Below are 17,494 nucleotides of genomic sequence, written 5' to 3'. Positions count from 1 at the left end.
TGTTATAGCTGAAGTTACAGATACGAAGAATTAGCATGGGAGCTGGTAGGAGACGGAGGGCAGTGACGAAAACGGTTCGTGTGCCCTTTTTTTCCTCCCCCCATTTATAAAGTCACATGTTAACTTATGCCTTTCTCTAGTCGCTTGTAATGCATCACGTTGTTTCATTAAGGCCAGTGAGCAGATGTAAGTGAGGGGGAAAGGTCTGAGATGTAGCAAAAACAAGTGTGGGTAGGTGTGTAGATGCACACGCGAGGTGTTGGTGTGTTAGTGTTGCGGCAGTGATAAGATTGGTATGTTAATGTGCGAAACCCTGCTGTTTGGAGTGTAACATTCAGAACAACAATGTCAGTCTTCCTCAGATCCTGTGGGAAAGGCATTTCTATTGACAATCCCATTAAAAGCTGACACATTTCCACTGTGGGAATAATAGCTAGCTTTCGGGCATTGTCTGCCAGGAATAAGGCTGTGAATTTCACTCCCTGTTCAAGCAGTAATAGGTATATTCTCTGCAGGTTGCCTCGGGGATTGTGTAAAAACCTGGCGTTTGGTTCGAGCTCATGTCTTGCTCTGTAGTAAGACATATGAGTGCAGGAAAACCCGCAGCCATGTTAAACTATCAATTAACAGGTAATGGAAAATTCATGATAATAAGAGAGAGGTAGATTTGTTTGGGTTTTTTTGTTCACAAGCTTCCTGTCATTAAAGCGCACTGATGCATTGAGGTGACTGCAGAATCTTTGCTGCCAACATATCCACAAATCATACTGGATTAAATGATTATTTGATGCATTTTTAAATGACTCAGGGCTTTCATGTTGAAATATTTACCTGCCTGGAAATGTAATTTCCTGCAGCAGTTGGCGCCGCACATCTTCTCCCTTATTCGGTGTGATTGCCGACTGGTAGGCATGTTTATCTGATTGCTTTAATTGGATGTGATACGGAGGTAAACATGTGTCTGGATTGGCCACGGCTGTACTAAATGCTGCATTTGGACAGAGAAGACATAACTGCCAGGGTCACTGCCAGCGTTCGCCCTGCTGATCCTTCCTCAGCCCCAAAGTTCACGCTGTTCTCCTTAAGCAGCTAATGAAGTGCTGACACACTGGTTAACTCGTAGAGACACAGTCTAACGAGGTCTGATTAAAAGCCTCCGAGCCATCTTCATCTTCATCTGCTAATTAAATACATAACAAACGACTTGGGAGATGCAGCCATGACGGTGTGATGGAGCGTTTAGATGTTAGGGCATGCGCATCAGCCTGCTTGTGTTTGTGTGTGTGTTTGTGGGCATGTTGCACGCATGTTTGTTTCCATGACAAAAAACAAAAATGCTCACACTCCAGTTATAGTGCTTACTTGTGCATTTATAAGGGAGTGTGTCAAAAGTGCTATTTTTAGATCAAAGCTGCTGATAGCATTATTTTTCTGTTTGGAGAAAAACCGATGTAACATACATGTACAATACAAGGTAGAAAAACCATAAATCCACATAAGAAATCAAAATGTTGAGGTTTCTAGGAGCTAATACTTTGACTCGTTTACTAGAAGAAAAATAATCAGAACTTACAACAACAATTTAATTGTTTGACTCATTTTTAAAGATTCTGTGGCGCATAATGGTAAAATAATCAGCAGATAAATTGTTAGTGAAAGTAATTGTTAGCTGCAGGCTGTTTTTATTTATTTTATATATTTATATAAGAGTTATAATTAATATTACGGGCCTGTTTTACAGTTGTTTGATTAAACAATCCTGTAACAGCAAAACTATTAATTGTGATGTTTAGTTGCATGAAAAGACCCATCAGTCACCTTGGAGGTGATGGACACATGCAGGTTTCTATTTAAAATGTCCGTTTCCGAGGTACACTTTTGTTTACTGCTGGATTAAATAAGGATTATAAAACCACAATGTGTGTTTCTGATAATCGCTTTACACCAAGGATTTCTTTTGATTTGGTTTCCAAACCCACAGAAAAACCTGCGATCAGTGGGGTTGCAAATAATTTTTAATTCAATAATTTCACAGTCACTAAAAGGTGAAGGTTTTCACCATAGAAAAAAATTGCTAGTATTGCTGGTAAGTTGTAGCTTTCAACCTGATTTATATGTTAATAACTTAATTCTTACTAATTTTGTTTGTGTGTAACGTGATTTTCTCTTTTTTCCTTATTACTGGGAGTAGCGTTGTGTTAACAAATATAACATCTGCATGAATGCTGCCAACTGAAAAAAGGTGTTTCTTTGGGATGATTTCATTTTTACAGGAGTACAGGAGTCATCTGACAACTTCTTTAAATTCACCCCAGCATCTCTCCTGGAGCTCCTGCTCCCTATTTGGGAACCACTGCCTTAGGCAATCACTGTAGTATTGATTAAATGTACAAGAAATATGCAATCAGTCAAATAAATGTGTTTACATTGATAACTCTGACAGCTGGGTGCTTGCATGTTTTCGTATTTTAGGGGTTTTTTTGTAAAGATTTTGAATCTGTCTCTTGGGTCACGTATTATCACACGTGATGTAGAAAAGCTGCAGTTTCTCGCATTTTCCGAGCAAATGTTAAACATGCACTTGTTACAATGATTAATCCGTACTCCTGTGAAATACATTCATTTTCTTGTTATTGGCTAATAAATTATTCATCTTTTTCTGCTCGGCTCTTATGCACCAACATCTCCATGACCCAAGTGACTACAGATTAAAGGGTACTGTGTTAAGGTTAATTAATGAGCTCAGCACTGGACAGGCGCGCTGGCTGAACATCTGTGCTTGCTGTGCTTACATCGCTGATAGTGCAACCAAGATACAGCTGCAGGGATAAGACACAAACACACACACAGACACGCACACCACACAAGCTATTCTGGATACTCTTTACACCAGAGACACTGAACCTCCCACACTATTATACGCGTATATGAGTTCTGCTGAGGTGTTTGGGTGTGTGGGGAGGCTGACCCTGTCTAGGGCTCATACGTGTTCGTGCAAATTTGGGCGTCTTGGCTTTTTATATACGAGTTTAATGGAGTTTTCTGTGTATGTTTCTCGCAGTACGGAGCAGTTGGTGGTGAAGATACTGAAAGCTTTGGACCTGCCAGCGAAGGATGCCAATGGCTTCTCTGACCCGTACGTGAAGATTTACCTACTGCCAGACAGGAAGAAGAAATTCCAGACAAAGGTGCTTCTCACTCCTACCACACTCATCCTTAGTGGCAAACTGCTCACTTGATGCTGTGGAAAAAGCTCACACAATAAAAGAATCCCCTTAAGATTTAAACAGCATCAGTTTTTTGTTTTCTCTCGGCCTGTTTCCTGATGCACTGATGGCCCAGCCTTCCCGTGGAGAATCGTTACAGTTCAACTAATGTAATCTAATCTAATCTGGAGCATAATTTATTCAGGATAATGTTCTTCTGACTATTACAGGGCTCTGCTACTCAACTCCTGCGTGTTATTTTGGTGTTTGAGGACAGCTCAGTCAATATTTGAGTACATTCCGGGACATTCTGTACCAGGAAATGTACCCTTAGCCCTTGAAAAATCCTCCTGTCTTCTAATTTATTCTCTGTGGAAAAGCTCAGAATTTATGAGCTCTGTGGCCTCACAAATGTGAGTTGTTGTTCTTTGTGTTAGATCTATAAATATCACCAGTAGCGCCCTGTCTCTGAACTTGTGAACCTGTGTAACATGTAAGAGAAAACAGAATTAAATGATGTGCATTTAACACCGCTCCTGCTTGTATGGGGGTTTCAAATTCAGTTTCACTAAAGGCCACAATGGGAAATGAGAATCACATCAAGGCCTACACATGCTTTAATCACGTCAAGGGTTATTGACCCTCGACCGGTCCACACAACAGTTTATTAGCCCTTATAACGTTTACTCAAAAAATAAATAAAAGATCTATGATCACCTGTATTATACAGCCGAGGCGGCTGCTGTGAAACTGGCTGCTCATAGAAATGAAACTTGGCCTTACAGCTCCATCACTTTGAGATTGGGCTCGGAGAACCATAGTCGCTGTACTTGCATTTCAGTGCAGCGACTTTCTGAAGCCTCTGTTCCCAGTCTGTGACTCCATATCTCGGCTGGATTCAACCGTCAAAATGACAAGGCAAAGGATGTTCTTTGAAAACACAAAATTGTCTCATGGAAATGGGTAAAGGGACCTCTCTTTACACTCGGCTATACTGCTGTCTAAAGCCCTGAAGATTATGGCTGTAAAACAGGGTTTGGGGCCTTGGTCTTTACTAAAGACATTTCTCTGGATTTTTAAATTATATTTTGCTGTAAATGATGAAATTCTTTTCACCTAACTTTCTGGCCGTGGAGTATTTTCACAGTGTCCACAGCGCCATATTTGCTACAAGGTGTTTTTTTAGGGGGGGGGGGGGGGGGGGTTGGTCTTTTTTATGCTGTGAAATATTTTCAGTCTTCATTTTCACATCATCTTAATCTCTCAGAAAACCCAAACCTTCCAGCTGATCAGTTAGCTAACTAGTGGCAGGATTAGTTTACCAAACACAAATGTGCAAATGAACATCACATCTACAGCACTTTGTGAAACTCTGGTTTTATGTTAAAGTGCTTTAGAAATAAAGTTGGTATGGTATGGTATGGTAACATCATTGCCAGCACCTGCGACTGGCTGAAGTTGGTCAAAGCTGGGCCGTTGGCATGTACGTTGCTGCAGCCTTGCACATGTATTTGTGCCACTCTTGCGGCACCCCACCGTGCGGCTGTTTCAGCAGGACAAAGCCCGTCCCCACGCCGCCAGAGCGGTTCAGGCCTTTCAGGCCTAATATGTCTGCTGCTGAACACGTCTGGGACATGCAGGGTTGCACAGCTGCAGGCGTGCTTACATCACGTCCAGAGAAGGCTGTGCCTCCTATTAAATGCCTTCTATATAATACTATATGTTATAGTTGTACAATCTGCATTTCATTTTGACTGTCACATTTTTGATTGTACTATTTTCAGTTAAATGTAGATTAAAGGATATATGTATATATATATATTTAATCATTTTAAATTTTTCTTTCATGTTCTGGAAATGGGGTTGTACTTTTGCCGTGTTGGGATAAAAAGAATCAAAGAGGGCTGGGAAAGTGAGAAAAATAAGCTTTCAGTGACAGTGAAGCTGTATGATTTGGAAATTTCTCCCTTTTGTGTGACTGTCTCCGGCACATCAAAAGCCCCTTCAACCACTGAAAAGCATGAATGCTTCATCCATTTGCATAATACGGCTCCTCTTTTGTTTGGAGTGTAGGTGATTGTTTAATTTCAATCACATCCTCATTAACACCGAATTTTTACACCACTCATATTTTGCAATGCTTTTATGCCTCCAACCGTTTTCAAAAAAAGAAACACAACGCCTCGATGTAGATGTTAGGGCTTGTGTTCGGGTTGCAGAACTCAAAGAGCCTTCATCAGCTGCCTGTTTAATCCAAAGCTAACAAGTAATCATCAAGTGCTAATAAGCCGAAGTGACAGAGCCGCTCACGCAGCCACAAAAGTTGGATTTGGAAAACTGTGTGCATCACATTTTAATTTGCACATGCTTTATAACATGACAGCATCCACATCAAATGCTTTCATAGCAAATAAATCCCACTGGCAAAACAGCAAATAGCAAAATTATGTGTTGGAGCCGGAATGAGGTTGACGACAAATTTACAAATATGCTGAGATGTGATGAGGAGGAAATTATAGCCGCCGTCTTTCCGTGAGACTGAATTGATGTGACACGAGATACGAGAGTTAAGGAAAGAACTGTGCGTGTTTGACAAAAAGAAAATATTCAGTTTTAAATCTAGTTTTTGGTCGTTATTTAATTTCACAACTATGATTGGGTCTTCCATCCCAAAGGGAAAGGTGAAATTCACTTTTCTCACCCTGGCAAAGGAACAAGGTCAGCCAGTGTGTTAGATGATAATTATGTGGCTCGAGGACATTTTAGCAAACGCGGCACACTTTTAAACACATCCCTCTGTCATGTTTTTGAAATAATGTCAGTCATTAGCAAAAAAAGAAAGAAGTTGCTAATGCTTACAAGTCTGGGCTGATGTTGCTGTTTAGATTCACCCTTAAAGCTTTTAAAGCTCTCTGTTTTCTAATTTGTTTTGGGCGAAAGTGGAGAATATCTGTGTGCTTTAGATAGGGAAACAAAAGAAAGCCCAGGATTGAGAAAAAACACCATAAACTCAAATTCAGCCAAAGTTTAAATACCAAAAAACAGCGCTAAGCTCTCGGTGTCAAAGATGTTGCTTTAAAACACGAGGATCCTGTAGATTACTGCTTTCAAGGAAAGGAATTCTGAACAAATGCAGCTCAGTTTCTGCCTCCAAGGAAAGCATTTTGAAAGTTTTGCATTGCTTCATTCAAGTCACACATAAAAGCCAGAAGACAAACTTTGAAACATTCAGCAGGTCGTTTGAGGATTTTTGAAGCCACAAATCCTCAGTGACTCCTCTCCTCTGCTGGAAAAAAGAAAACATCCTGTTTGTTTGGTTGAAGAAATATAGTTGCACTTTGTGAAACAGCCTGAAAAATACATTTTACTTTGCGGCAGATTATAATGATTTTTCATAAATTCAGCAGAGGATTCTGGGTGCATTTTCAATAGAGCATTAAGAGTTGCCAAACAAGTCGCTGGTTTTCATGAATTTATCTTCAGAAATGTCTTGTGTTTTTAGCTGGAATGAAAGAATCAATAAAAAAGACTCAAATGTGAAAATAACTTATATATAAAAGAGTAAATCTGCAGATTAAAACAGAAAAAATTCCTTTGCAAGTACTTATTATTCTGCATGAAAAGTTACAAATATAAAGAGAATCGGTAATAAAACAAAAATGGATGGATGGATGAAATGATGATATTAAAAATTGTTATTACTGTATTATAAATTAACACATCAGGTAACAGCCCTTAAAAAGATATAAGTCTGTAGCTACAGTGCAGTTCACCTATTACTAGTCTATCAAAGTAGTTCTGCATAATTATTAATTTAAAATAGTCTTTATTTATTTCGTCCTGGTATCGCCCCTCAGTTCAATAGCCTGAGTCGCACAAGCCTGGAGACTGTTTGATAATTGCCTGGCAACAGTCGGTTGCTAGGAGAAATGTGCATTCTCTGACCAGTTGGAAACTGGTTGCTGGCAGTGACTTGGTGAAATTGTTTGCAAAGACGTATATAATGCTGCACTGAAAAAGTACTTGTGATTCCTTTGGTTGCAACCAGGTTGCTGCAGTTGCATTTCTGCACATGTCAATTACTCACCTAGCAACCGCTTTCACTCAGCAGCCTCCAGAAGTTGCCAACAATTCTGTAAGCATGTGGGACTAAAATAAGCCAGACTAGTGCCCTTCAAGCCATTTTTTTCCAGGAGTTGTCTTAGGCAGGAACTACTGGCTTATAAGTATTCCTTGCACTTATTTGATACCTTAATAACAGAAGGTAACATCAGGTTAAATGTGTTTTGAGTAATTCTAGCTGATGGAATTGCCATTGCTTTTTACTGACAGCATACTATTGAGAGACAGCAATGAAAATATAGGCAGTGGCACTCTTATTACAGTGCAAGTCCAGGGTGTGTGGGCTGTAAAATATAGTAGTCCCTTGCTACCCCTTCGTTCCCCATTCCCACCTGAAAATTTTTTACCTACCTATTAATTATTTCATTACTACAATACGAGTACAAGATATTTACGCAGCTATGATCTAAACAGTAAATTCTGTCTGTCTTTCAGGTCCACAGGAAGACCTTAAACCCAGTGTTCAATGAGACATTTCAGTTTGGCGTGCCGCTGAATGAGCTACATTCCAGGAAACTGCATTTCTCCGTGTACGACTTTGACCGCTTCTCCAGACACGACCTGATAGGCCAGGTAGTGGTGGACAACCTGCTGGACTTCAGCGAGGGCACCGGGGACAAACCCATCTGGAGGGACATTGTGGAGGGCACTGCGGTAAGAAATAACCCAAAATAGACATGCTCATTTGGAGGAGATGCCCACTGTAGATTAGATTTGATGAAATTTGAATGAGCCTTGTGGTGCATTTGGGCCGTTGCAGCTGCAAATTATGAGCCAAAGCTGTGATAAATAGAACTGAAACAGAAATGGGAAATCTGACAGCTTCTATTTGAGATTTAAGGCAGAAGTGGGTGCCGTAACGTTACAAAAATGTATCTCAATTTTGGCCTCGGAAGAAAGAGAAAACAAATATAGCTGTATGAAGGTACAAAAAGGTAGACACAGACACGAGGTGAGTCAGAGTTATTACACCTGTTTTTCAATAGTTCTTATTTTTATTGCATTTTAAACCTCTTTTGTTCAGCTTAGTTTCAGTTTTGGTCATCTCAGTTTTGTTTTTATCAAAACAAGCTTATGTTCACATATGAGCGCATAATGTTCTGCCAGTTAAATGTTATTTTTATATCAGTTAACTAAAAGGTTTCAATATTTATTAAAGGGTTAACATATTGGGAAGTTGAAAGAAGGAAAAAAAGGACCTGCACTGTTTGTTTTTCTTGTACTTTGCTGCTTCAGTTTTACATTCTTTTTCATGTCTCTGTGACAAAGAGAAAAACAATCTCAAGGATTTTAGAACTTTCAATAACTCAAACGTTTAACAAAACCTTTGGCCGTCACTGTCTTGTATTTCCTGTTGGACAAAAGATGCAGTGAAAAAGTTTATGGCCCTGAAAGTAAAGCAACAATTGACTGACGTGCCATGAATTGTTTGCATTTTTCGAATAATGACAACAAAAGTGCAGTAAACTGAAAAAAGTAGTAAATCCTTGGCTTTTAACTGCGTGAATTCTCTCGGGTACACTTGCACACAATAATTTGCAGGTAGGTTATCGAGCAACTGGGAGAACGTGCCACAGTTCTGTGGATTCAAGTTGTCTCTGCTGCATTTTTGTCTTAATGTAATCCCAGACCCACACCATCTGTTTGTTGTTCTGGTGACTCGAGATAGTTCTTTAGGATTCTGTTTGTTTGGGCTCGTCGTCCTGCTTCAGACATAATTTGAAGCCAGTCAGACATTTCTCTGATGGTCATGTATGATGCAATCTCTCCCCAGATCTTCCAGATTTCCCTGAGAGTACAGAATTATGTTAACAAAAAAAATAACATTCAGTTACCAAAATGACAAAAGCATGAAAAGCCACAATAGTTTTATTCTTAAAGACAGCCACTTACTAAATGTGGATGTCTAAATACCTGAATTCTTTTACTTTGAAAATCATTTTCTGAATTGATGTGGTTTGTATTTAATGTCATTAAAAGTTTCAAATATTTGATAAATATGAATAAAAGATGCTTTAAGGCTTCTGCAATTAAACTGGACAATTTTTGGACCGAGTCAAGAATGTTTTATTACTCAGGTTTTGCAGGGGAAATTAAGACTCAAATACTAACACATGTCGGAATCATCTAAAATAAACCCAGCTTGTATTGTATATGTAGGAGGAGGAGAAGTATAGAAATGGTACAGAGCGGAAATGGCCTGCAGCACAGATTAATTCGCAGTCTGGTAAAGTAACAAAGCAGCTCAGAAGAGTCCAGATAGATTACTGGAAGGGCATTGCTAGCCACTTCCAAACTTTATATTAGGCAATGTCCAAGTAGATTTATATGAAATATTCATAGAAGGCTATTAGCAAATTAGATGGAGCAGAGTCTTAAACATTTTTTGGCATGGGGCTTTAATTTATTAAGTAAGTTTAAAGCATCAGCGTCATCGGCGTATTTCAGTGTTTCACTTTGGGAAGTATTGATTAGTGAGCCTCAAAGCCACTAAGGAGCCATCGCATCACCGTGTGATCTGAATACCACCGGTGTCATTACCGAGGTGCCACTGAGAGCACGGGCAGATCAGCAGATAGCACTAGAGGCAGAGATATAAAAAGCCCACATGTCGTTGCTTGTATTTAACTCTTTCCTAGTCAGTGACTTCAGCAGATCGGTGTATGATTCATTTACAGCGACAGCATTTCCCCCGTGCCCAAACACTCCTGCTGTCCACATCGGGACACCTGCTGTCGCGCGCTGTCAGTCACAGATCTAACTCGTTTCAAGCACAGATAGCAAACCACAGAATTCTTATCTCTGTGTTTCTGATGCTGCGTGTGATCTGTCTGACCTCGCCCCATTTCTGATCTCTGTTTGCGTGTATATTGACCTACAGGAGAAGGCCGATCTCGGGGAACTTAATTTCTCGCTGTGTTACCTGCCCACTGCAGGCAGGCTCACCGCTACAATCATCAAGGCCACCAACCTCAAAGCCATGGACCTGACTGGTTTCTCAGGTAAAGAATTAATGCATTCACACACATCATGCTGCTGCAAGACCTCCAGCAAGCACTCTGACTGGAAACTCATTTAGAGGAAAAATATGACAGAAAACAGCTTAAGCGCTGTCTGCAAAAACAGCTGCTGGTGATATATGTTGCTTTCCTGAGTGCTTTTAGCTTTATATCCTGATCTGACTGATCACTGGCCAGATGTATACCATAATAACTGGCGTGAAGCCCTGTAGAGATATTTTTCTCCTGTGGGTAAACATCACTGGTAAACATGGTGTTAGATCCTTTTCGATAAAATAGTCATTTACATGCCATTTAGCAACAAATGAAGAAGAAAGTCTTCTCCAGCAGAGGCCGCCGCCACAGATCGGTGTAATGCGGCTTTGTAACACATGACGGAGGACGCCAACTCCTCTTTCGTTACCGTTATCTCCACTTTCAATCAAACCAACAAGCGTGCATAAAAAATGTTGTCAGAAAGGAATTCCCCAAAACCTAATAAATTACTTACAGGAGCAGACGTAGCGTGACGAGGCAAATTACTACAAATCTTTGCTAAATATTCCCTGAATATATAGAGCATCACCAGATTGACTGTATTTAACTGTGTGACCAGAACTTCAAGGGGTAGAGGCACCTCAACTATCTGACCTGGAGGCGTTGCAGACGTAGAAATGCGAATCCAAATTCTGATATTTAATTAACAATTATATTAAAAAGAGATTTGAGTTATCCTTCACTTAAGGGCTTGATGATTGCCCTCTCAGATTAAATGAGATCTGAAATGTTAATGATCGCACGCTGCTATTGTTCCTCGCTGATCCCGACATGATTGCGGGCCCGGAAAGATGCTTAAACGTGGCATAAAAACAGAGTCGTGTGGGTGTGTGTGTTTTCCTTGGCTGCTGTCACCAGGCTGCACATGTTGAATGGATAACTGAGGTGATTCAACCTGTGCTGCTTTTCTCCCTTTGTGTTCTTAATCCAGCTTTGCCAAGGTGACTTGATTTTCATGCCTTTTATGCGTTACAGATGCGGATACCTGTGAACATAATACCTAACAGCATTCACAGGAGTCCCCTCTTATCTTATTCTCTCTGCTTCCGCCCCCTGCTTCTCTCTGGCTCTCTCCACCTCTTTCTTCTTCTGCTCCTCTCCACGCCTCCCCCTCTTCCTTTTCCCACCACCTGCTTTCTTTCCCTTCCCATCTTCCTTGTTCTCCCCCCCTCCCCGTTCTCTGCTTCAGATCCGTACGTGAAGGCCTCTCTGGTATGTGACGGGCGGAGGCTAAAAAAGAGGAAGACCTCCATCAAGAAGAACACGCTGAATCCCACGTACAACGAGGCGCTGGTGTTTGACATTCCCAATGAAAATATAGAAAATGTATCCATCATCATCGCAGTGATGGACTATGACTGGTGAGCACGCTGAGGTGTTATTATAGTGAAGCACGCTCCAGGGGATTTCAGATCAATTCAAGCATTGCTGTGAAGTAGCTGCTTATTGAATGTGCGCTTTTTGCGCATGAGGCGCGATGCTGCTTTTGGGTCATCACATTTTGACGCGCTGCAGCTGTGTTGAACACGATGAGGGGCCCCTTGTGAGTCAGCCTCCTTGTGGATGTTCCCTGTTTTACATAGACGGGCACCTCATGAATAAGAATGATTTATGCTAATAGCGAAGAAGGAAGTGTAACCCTGCCAGCGTTGGGCTGTCTGACGCTTGCAGCAACACTTGGCTGCTTGATGTGTTTGTGTACAAATGTACCGCCTCCCTATTATGTAGCCTGCCCTCCATTTGGCATCTCTATAGGTGTGTGCTTTTGTATGTTTGTGCTCATGCCTGCTTCCTCACTGACAGAGGTTTTATACAGAGCTGTGTGTATTTGTGAGCTGCTATTCAATTCCCTTCCTCAACCGCTGTATTCTTTTCCCAATACTCAAGGTTGATAAATGAGACTCTGCGGCTGCTTCTTACAAGCCCTGTCTCCCTCCTTCTGCTTTTCTAATCCCTCTCTTCAACCGTTTCCTTTTCTAACTGCTTGTTTTTCTCTCTCTCTCTCTGTCTCTCCCATCCTCGCTTCCACTCCTCCTGCCCTTGCTGCGTATCAGCATCGGTCATAACGAGGTTATAGGGATGTGTCGTGTAGGGAGCGAAGCTGAAGGTCCGGGGAGGGAGCACTGGGCTGCCATGCTGGCCAATCCTCGCAAACCAATAGAGCACTGGCATCAGCTTGTGGAGGTAATGAGCATACGAGCGTGTGAGTCTATGCGTGTGCATCTGTGTGCTTTCACTATGAGTACATATGCTTGGGTGCTGAGCATAACTATAATAATTTATACAATATGATGAAAATGATTTAGCATTAGCATAGTAACAGTGACATTAGCATGGAAGAAATGGTACAGTTTGAGTGGAAGGAGTAGCAGTGATAGAATAATTACTCAGCTTTTGTTTAAACTCTTCCTCTCTGATGGTCCCAGGCAGTATTTGTTATTAGAGCACCGACAGGCTGCAGAGCATGACACATTCACTTAAGAAGCCGTATAATATTACCTTGACTTAAAGTGAAGCAGCTGTTGCTGAATTTCATATTTGTTGCAGTGGATTTGCTCACAAACATGGGCTCACAAACATCAGCGTTGCTCTCTTTTATAGATTTTATTAGGTCAAATTTGAAAGGTTAAATCCTCAGAATTTGCTGGTGGTAAGATTAAGAGGACTATTTGCATTTCAAAGTTCTTGACCAAACGTCTCTATTCCACTGAGCTCAGAGTTGTTTAGGTTTTGCCACTGTTAGTGATTATATTTGGGAATCTATTTTCAGGTGGAAATGTCAAACAAAAGCAAAGGCCTTTAGAGGTCTAGAAAAAGAAGCAAAATAAAATTCAAAAACATTCTACCATAGGTAAGAGGTAATAACAAATACTGCCTGGGAACATATGCACTTTCATATGAGAGTTAAAAGTAATTATTACGCAGGATGTGCCATTGTGTGAAACACCTCCTAATCTCTATAATGCATAATTATATGTAGATAAGCTTAGATAAACGTCATCATTTCCAGCAGACAGACTTTCTTATCTTTTCTGAGTCAGGTAAGCTGTTTCCTTACACTGCTCACATCCACCATATGAAACAACAGCTGCTGGCTCTTTCATATTTACGTATATACCTCGCACACTGTTGCACTGTTCCTTTAAAGTGGCAGTTCACCCCAAACTAAACCTACATGTTTGCCTTCGTCATGTAGTGCTGTTCATCTATTTGAGTGAGTCATCCAGTTTTGGAGATTTGACTGTTGACTGTAGAAATGTCTGGCTTCTGCCTGCTTTGCCTTTGATGTGCCAAAAAAGAGCCATATTAAAAAACTCTGCAGAAATGTCTTTTTTTGGAAGACATGCACTGGTTATTCAGGAAAAAAAATCCTCAGACCTGAGCGGCTTCATGTAGGAGCCATTTTCTTTCTATGAAACAACAACTGCCAGGCAGAGGAAGCGTACAGCCAGCTAATGTTACAGCTCAGCTGAGTGTTTGCATCCTGCCACGCTTTCACAAGCGTGAGCCTCTCGTCACAGGAGGCTGCACCCTTCCCTCTGCTACGGTTGGTGTAGTTCAGTAGACAGAAAAAAAGCATCTCTTTCAATTTCTGGAAAATGACATCTTTTCTGTGAATTTTCAACTCTTTTTAGTTTTTTTTGTTGCCTCTACTGGAAAGTTTTGCATGATTCAAAGATCCTTTTGTGTCTTTTACTGGGGTTTGCAGTACCTTAGTTAATCCTCTGTGTGAAACAAGCCTTTTTGGCAGTCTTACTTTGAAGCAATCCCTCCGTTTAAGCCAACTTTTTCTTCTTGGCTACTCCTTATACACAGAAGGGTTGGTGAGTAGAAAGAATATCTGAAATCAAGTCTTTAGAGACGCCTGAGGTGTCATCTAAAGCCACCATATTAAGACCCGAACTCTTCCACCACATATATTTTTAATTTCTCTTTGGTATTCGGGCACATTGAGGCCCGATGAATGTAAAAACAAAGAATTAACAGATTTTTTTTTACCTTATTTTTATTTTTAAGAAAAATGAGAGCCACATATGAGGATATTCGTTTAAAATTTTGATAGAACAGTAGCAGCATAATGTCCTCATAAGTGGATATCAGGCCCTTGTAGAGCAAAGTACTTTAGTCTAAATTACCCAAAATGTGATGTCCACATATGTGGACGCCAGGTCCTAGGAGGTTAAAGAAAAGGCAGTCTGTACAGCTGGACACCAAAACAATAGCTAAACAGCACTGCAAGCCACAGATAAAATAGGTGTTAGATTTGGAGATTAACTAAAACCTTAAATACTATTTTGAGAAAAAAGTCGAAATGTGAAGATTAAAGCTGTCGTTTCAAGTCAAGCGACTGCCAACTCTCTACAAAACGCTTCGTGTACATGAGTTAGTGAAATCGTACTTCAGTAATGGTTTCAGTAGCAATCACACAGTGTGGTGATAAGTATAAGGACATTGAAGAGACGCAGAAAGCTGCATCTAGTCAGAACAAAAAAAAACACACAAACTTGGACCAGTTGGCCAGATTTGTACAAAATTAAATATCCGGCAATGGACAGATGCAAGGATGTCGATGTTTACAACCCTCGTGCAATAAAGAGAATGTATGTTGTGTCACAAGACACAATAAGACAGCCGATCAAGTTGCTTCAATAACTCTACGCGTGGCATTTTGCAGAGGGCATATCAGCCGTGGCAGCTGTTAATAATTTTTTTCCTTAATGTTGCCCTAATACTGCTTTGCACTGTAACTCTGTGCATAACACATAAGCAACTACACTTTCCACCTAAAAGTATGATAGACAAAGTAAGATGAGTAGCCGTGGTACTTCAGCATAATGTCTAAAATTTACATTTTCTTTTTCCTTTTTTTTAACTGAATGTATCAAAAGTGTTTTCTTTGTCACAAAGAATTAACATAATTGTCAAACGTATTCTTCCTTGCAGGAAAAAGCAATCGGTACATTTGTGTCAAAGAGTTCCACCACATCCTCCCCGAAGCCACACATCGTGGTGGACAGTCCCCACTCCGATTAAAACTGTGAGTCTCTCCTGACTTCGTTCTTTCCACGCCATGGTTTCTGAGCTATTATTTTCTTGTCATCAGGATATGGTAATTTGTGTCATCACTCCGGTAGCAATAAAATATCTCCTGGAGTTCAGCTTGTAAAGTGGATGCACTTTTTTTTTTAATCTGAAAGTGTAGTACATATCTACAAAATGTGCAGCAGATGCTTCTCCAGACAGATTTACACAGGAAAACTAGTCAAGTCTTTAAAAGCATGACCTGACTGGGAATGTGTGATAAAGTGGAAGCTGTGGAGCTGTCAGATGTAGGAGCTGTAAGGCAGAGTCATGTGTATAATCTCAATGTTATGGGTTATATAATGCATCTCAACCCTCCTCCCTACAAACGTACAGTACTGCGTGCTGTTTATATCTTCTCGACCCCCCTCCCTCCCCCTAACTCACGCTCTTCCTTAATCTGCTTCTCCCCCCTTATTCCTTCTTTCCTCAGGTCATCATCATCTCTACAGCTCCAGACTTTGCTTTCTTTCTTCTCATCTGTGAATAATTCTCTCCATCAAAGAAAGAGAGACGTGGAGACACTGCTAGTGTCCAACTGCTAGTGCTGTTCTGCTCCTGCTAATGAATCCTTCAACTCCTGTGCTGTCTTTACTGAGCTGGAGGGGGGAAAAATCAGCTCCATCCATCACAAGCTACACTTTTGAGCATCAGACTACACATTTACAAACACATGTGGACACTTAACGGTACAGTGGACTGAAATCAGGTGTACATTTTGGGATCTAGCGAGGAAACACCCACCCACACACACACACAGACAAATACACAAATACAGAGTTTGTAGTATGTGAGTAGTCCATGTGTGCTTCAGATTAGTGTAGTATTTCATCTAGAAGGAGTGTGACGTGACAAACTTTTTCTCTCTTGAAAACTAAAAAAAGTCAAAAGTAAGCCATCGTAGAATGGTCATTTCAAACAGGACCAAAGGTTCATGCCCTTGTACAGACTACAAAAGAAGAAAATCCTTATGTCAATATTTTTCTTTTAGTGTACAGTATATGCCGTACTGTATAGGAATACATCTCATGTAGTACTAGCAGGGCGAAATATCCACCGTGGATACTCTCGGCCATTTTGGACGCCTTCTCCAGGGTTCCTACCCTCTGGTTTCAGAGTTAACTCGCTTATTTTCCCCAGAGGAAAGATGACGAGGCATCCAGTGGTCTTTATTGATGTCAGAAGAGCGAAAAATGAGGACAGACTCATTGGTCTAAGCATGTTACATAGCCTTGAAATGTGTCCCTCTTCCTCATGCTTTTTGTCACAGTCCTCATGGTGCTCGTTAGTATTTTTTAAATTATTTTGCTCTGTCATTTGTGTGAAACAGTATACATGCAACCATGCGGAAATGAGTTTATTCATGCCATTTTTTTTACGGTCCACTGAGGATGAGATGATGCGAGACACGAACTATTTGATCGACACTGGCTTTCAGGCCAAATCGCCAGACTTTTCCTAATGTAGGACAAAACGGGTTCAACGAATCCTGGCTTTAGGATTGGACCAGCATCTGTTTGGAGTGCACTAGCTGGAGGATGTATCCCACACCGAAGGATATCACCACTCTAATTTATTTTTCAATCATTCCAGGACAATGTGTTTTTTGTTGTTTTTGTTCCTCAAGCTTCAATTGACAAAATTATTAGTCCATATCATGTCACCGACAAGACTTTAGGAGGACACACACGTCCGTGTTGCTTTTATTAGTGTGTGTTTCTGTGTTTGTGGGCGTGTTTGTTTTGTATCGTGTGTGTCTGTGCGTGTGTGTATGCCTGCGTGTCACTGTGACCTTGTGTGTGACACGTTTTTGTGCTCACCTCCTCCTTTTCCTCCTCTCCCGTGTCCTTTTCCTGTCTTGCCTCCCTCGCTCCTCGAATCCCGGCATCCACAGACTGTCATGGAGCCAACTTTGTGTTGTGTCTTTACAAGGAGCTATTTTCTGTGTGTGTGTGTGTGTGTGTGTGTGTGTGTGTGTGTGTGTGTGTGTGTGTGTGTGTGTGTGTGTGTGTGTGTGTGTGTGTGAGT

General features: G+C 40.9%; 1 protein-coding gene across 1 annotated transcript in view; it reads left to right on the top strand.

Annotated features, from left to right (window-relative positions):
• Positions 1-16,039, top strand: part of syt3 (synaptotagmin III) — a 38,874-nt gene extending 22,835 nt beyond the window's left edge. Inside the window, exons 7-13 of the mRNA XM_026164155.2 lie at positions 3,062-3,188; positions 7,764-7,982; positions 10,210-10,330; positions 11,574-11,745; positions 12,439-12,568; positions 15,329-15,422; positions 15,900-16,039. Of these exons, the coding sequence (XP_026019940.1) occupies positions 3,062-3,188; positions 7,764-7,982; positions 10,210-10,330; positions 11,574-11,745; positions 12,439-12,568; positions 15,329-15,418 (859 nt within the window). The 3' untranslated portion in view covers positions 15,419-15,422; positions 15,900-16,039. The remainder of the gene's footprint in view (positions 1-3,061; positions 3,189-7,763; positions 7,983-10,209; positions 10,331-11,573; positions 11,746-12,438; positions 12,569-15,328; positions 15,423-15,899) is intronic.
• The last annotated feature ends 1,455 nt before the right edge of the window (positions 16,040-17,494 follow it).

The sequence above is a fragment of the Astatotilapia calliptera genome, chromosome 4 (genome assembly GCF_964374335.1).
Source record: "Astatotilapia calliptera chromosome 4, fAstCal68.1, whole genome shotgun sequence".
Classification (NCBI taxonomy): Eukaryota; Metazoa; Chordata; class Actinopteri; order Cichliformes; family Cichlidae; genus Astatotilapia; species Astatotilapia calliptera.
This window is presented reverse-complemented; position numbering and strand designations above follow the sequence as displayed.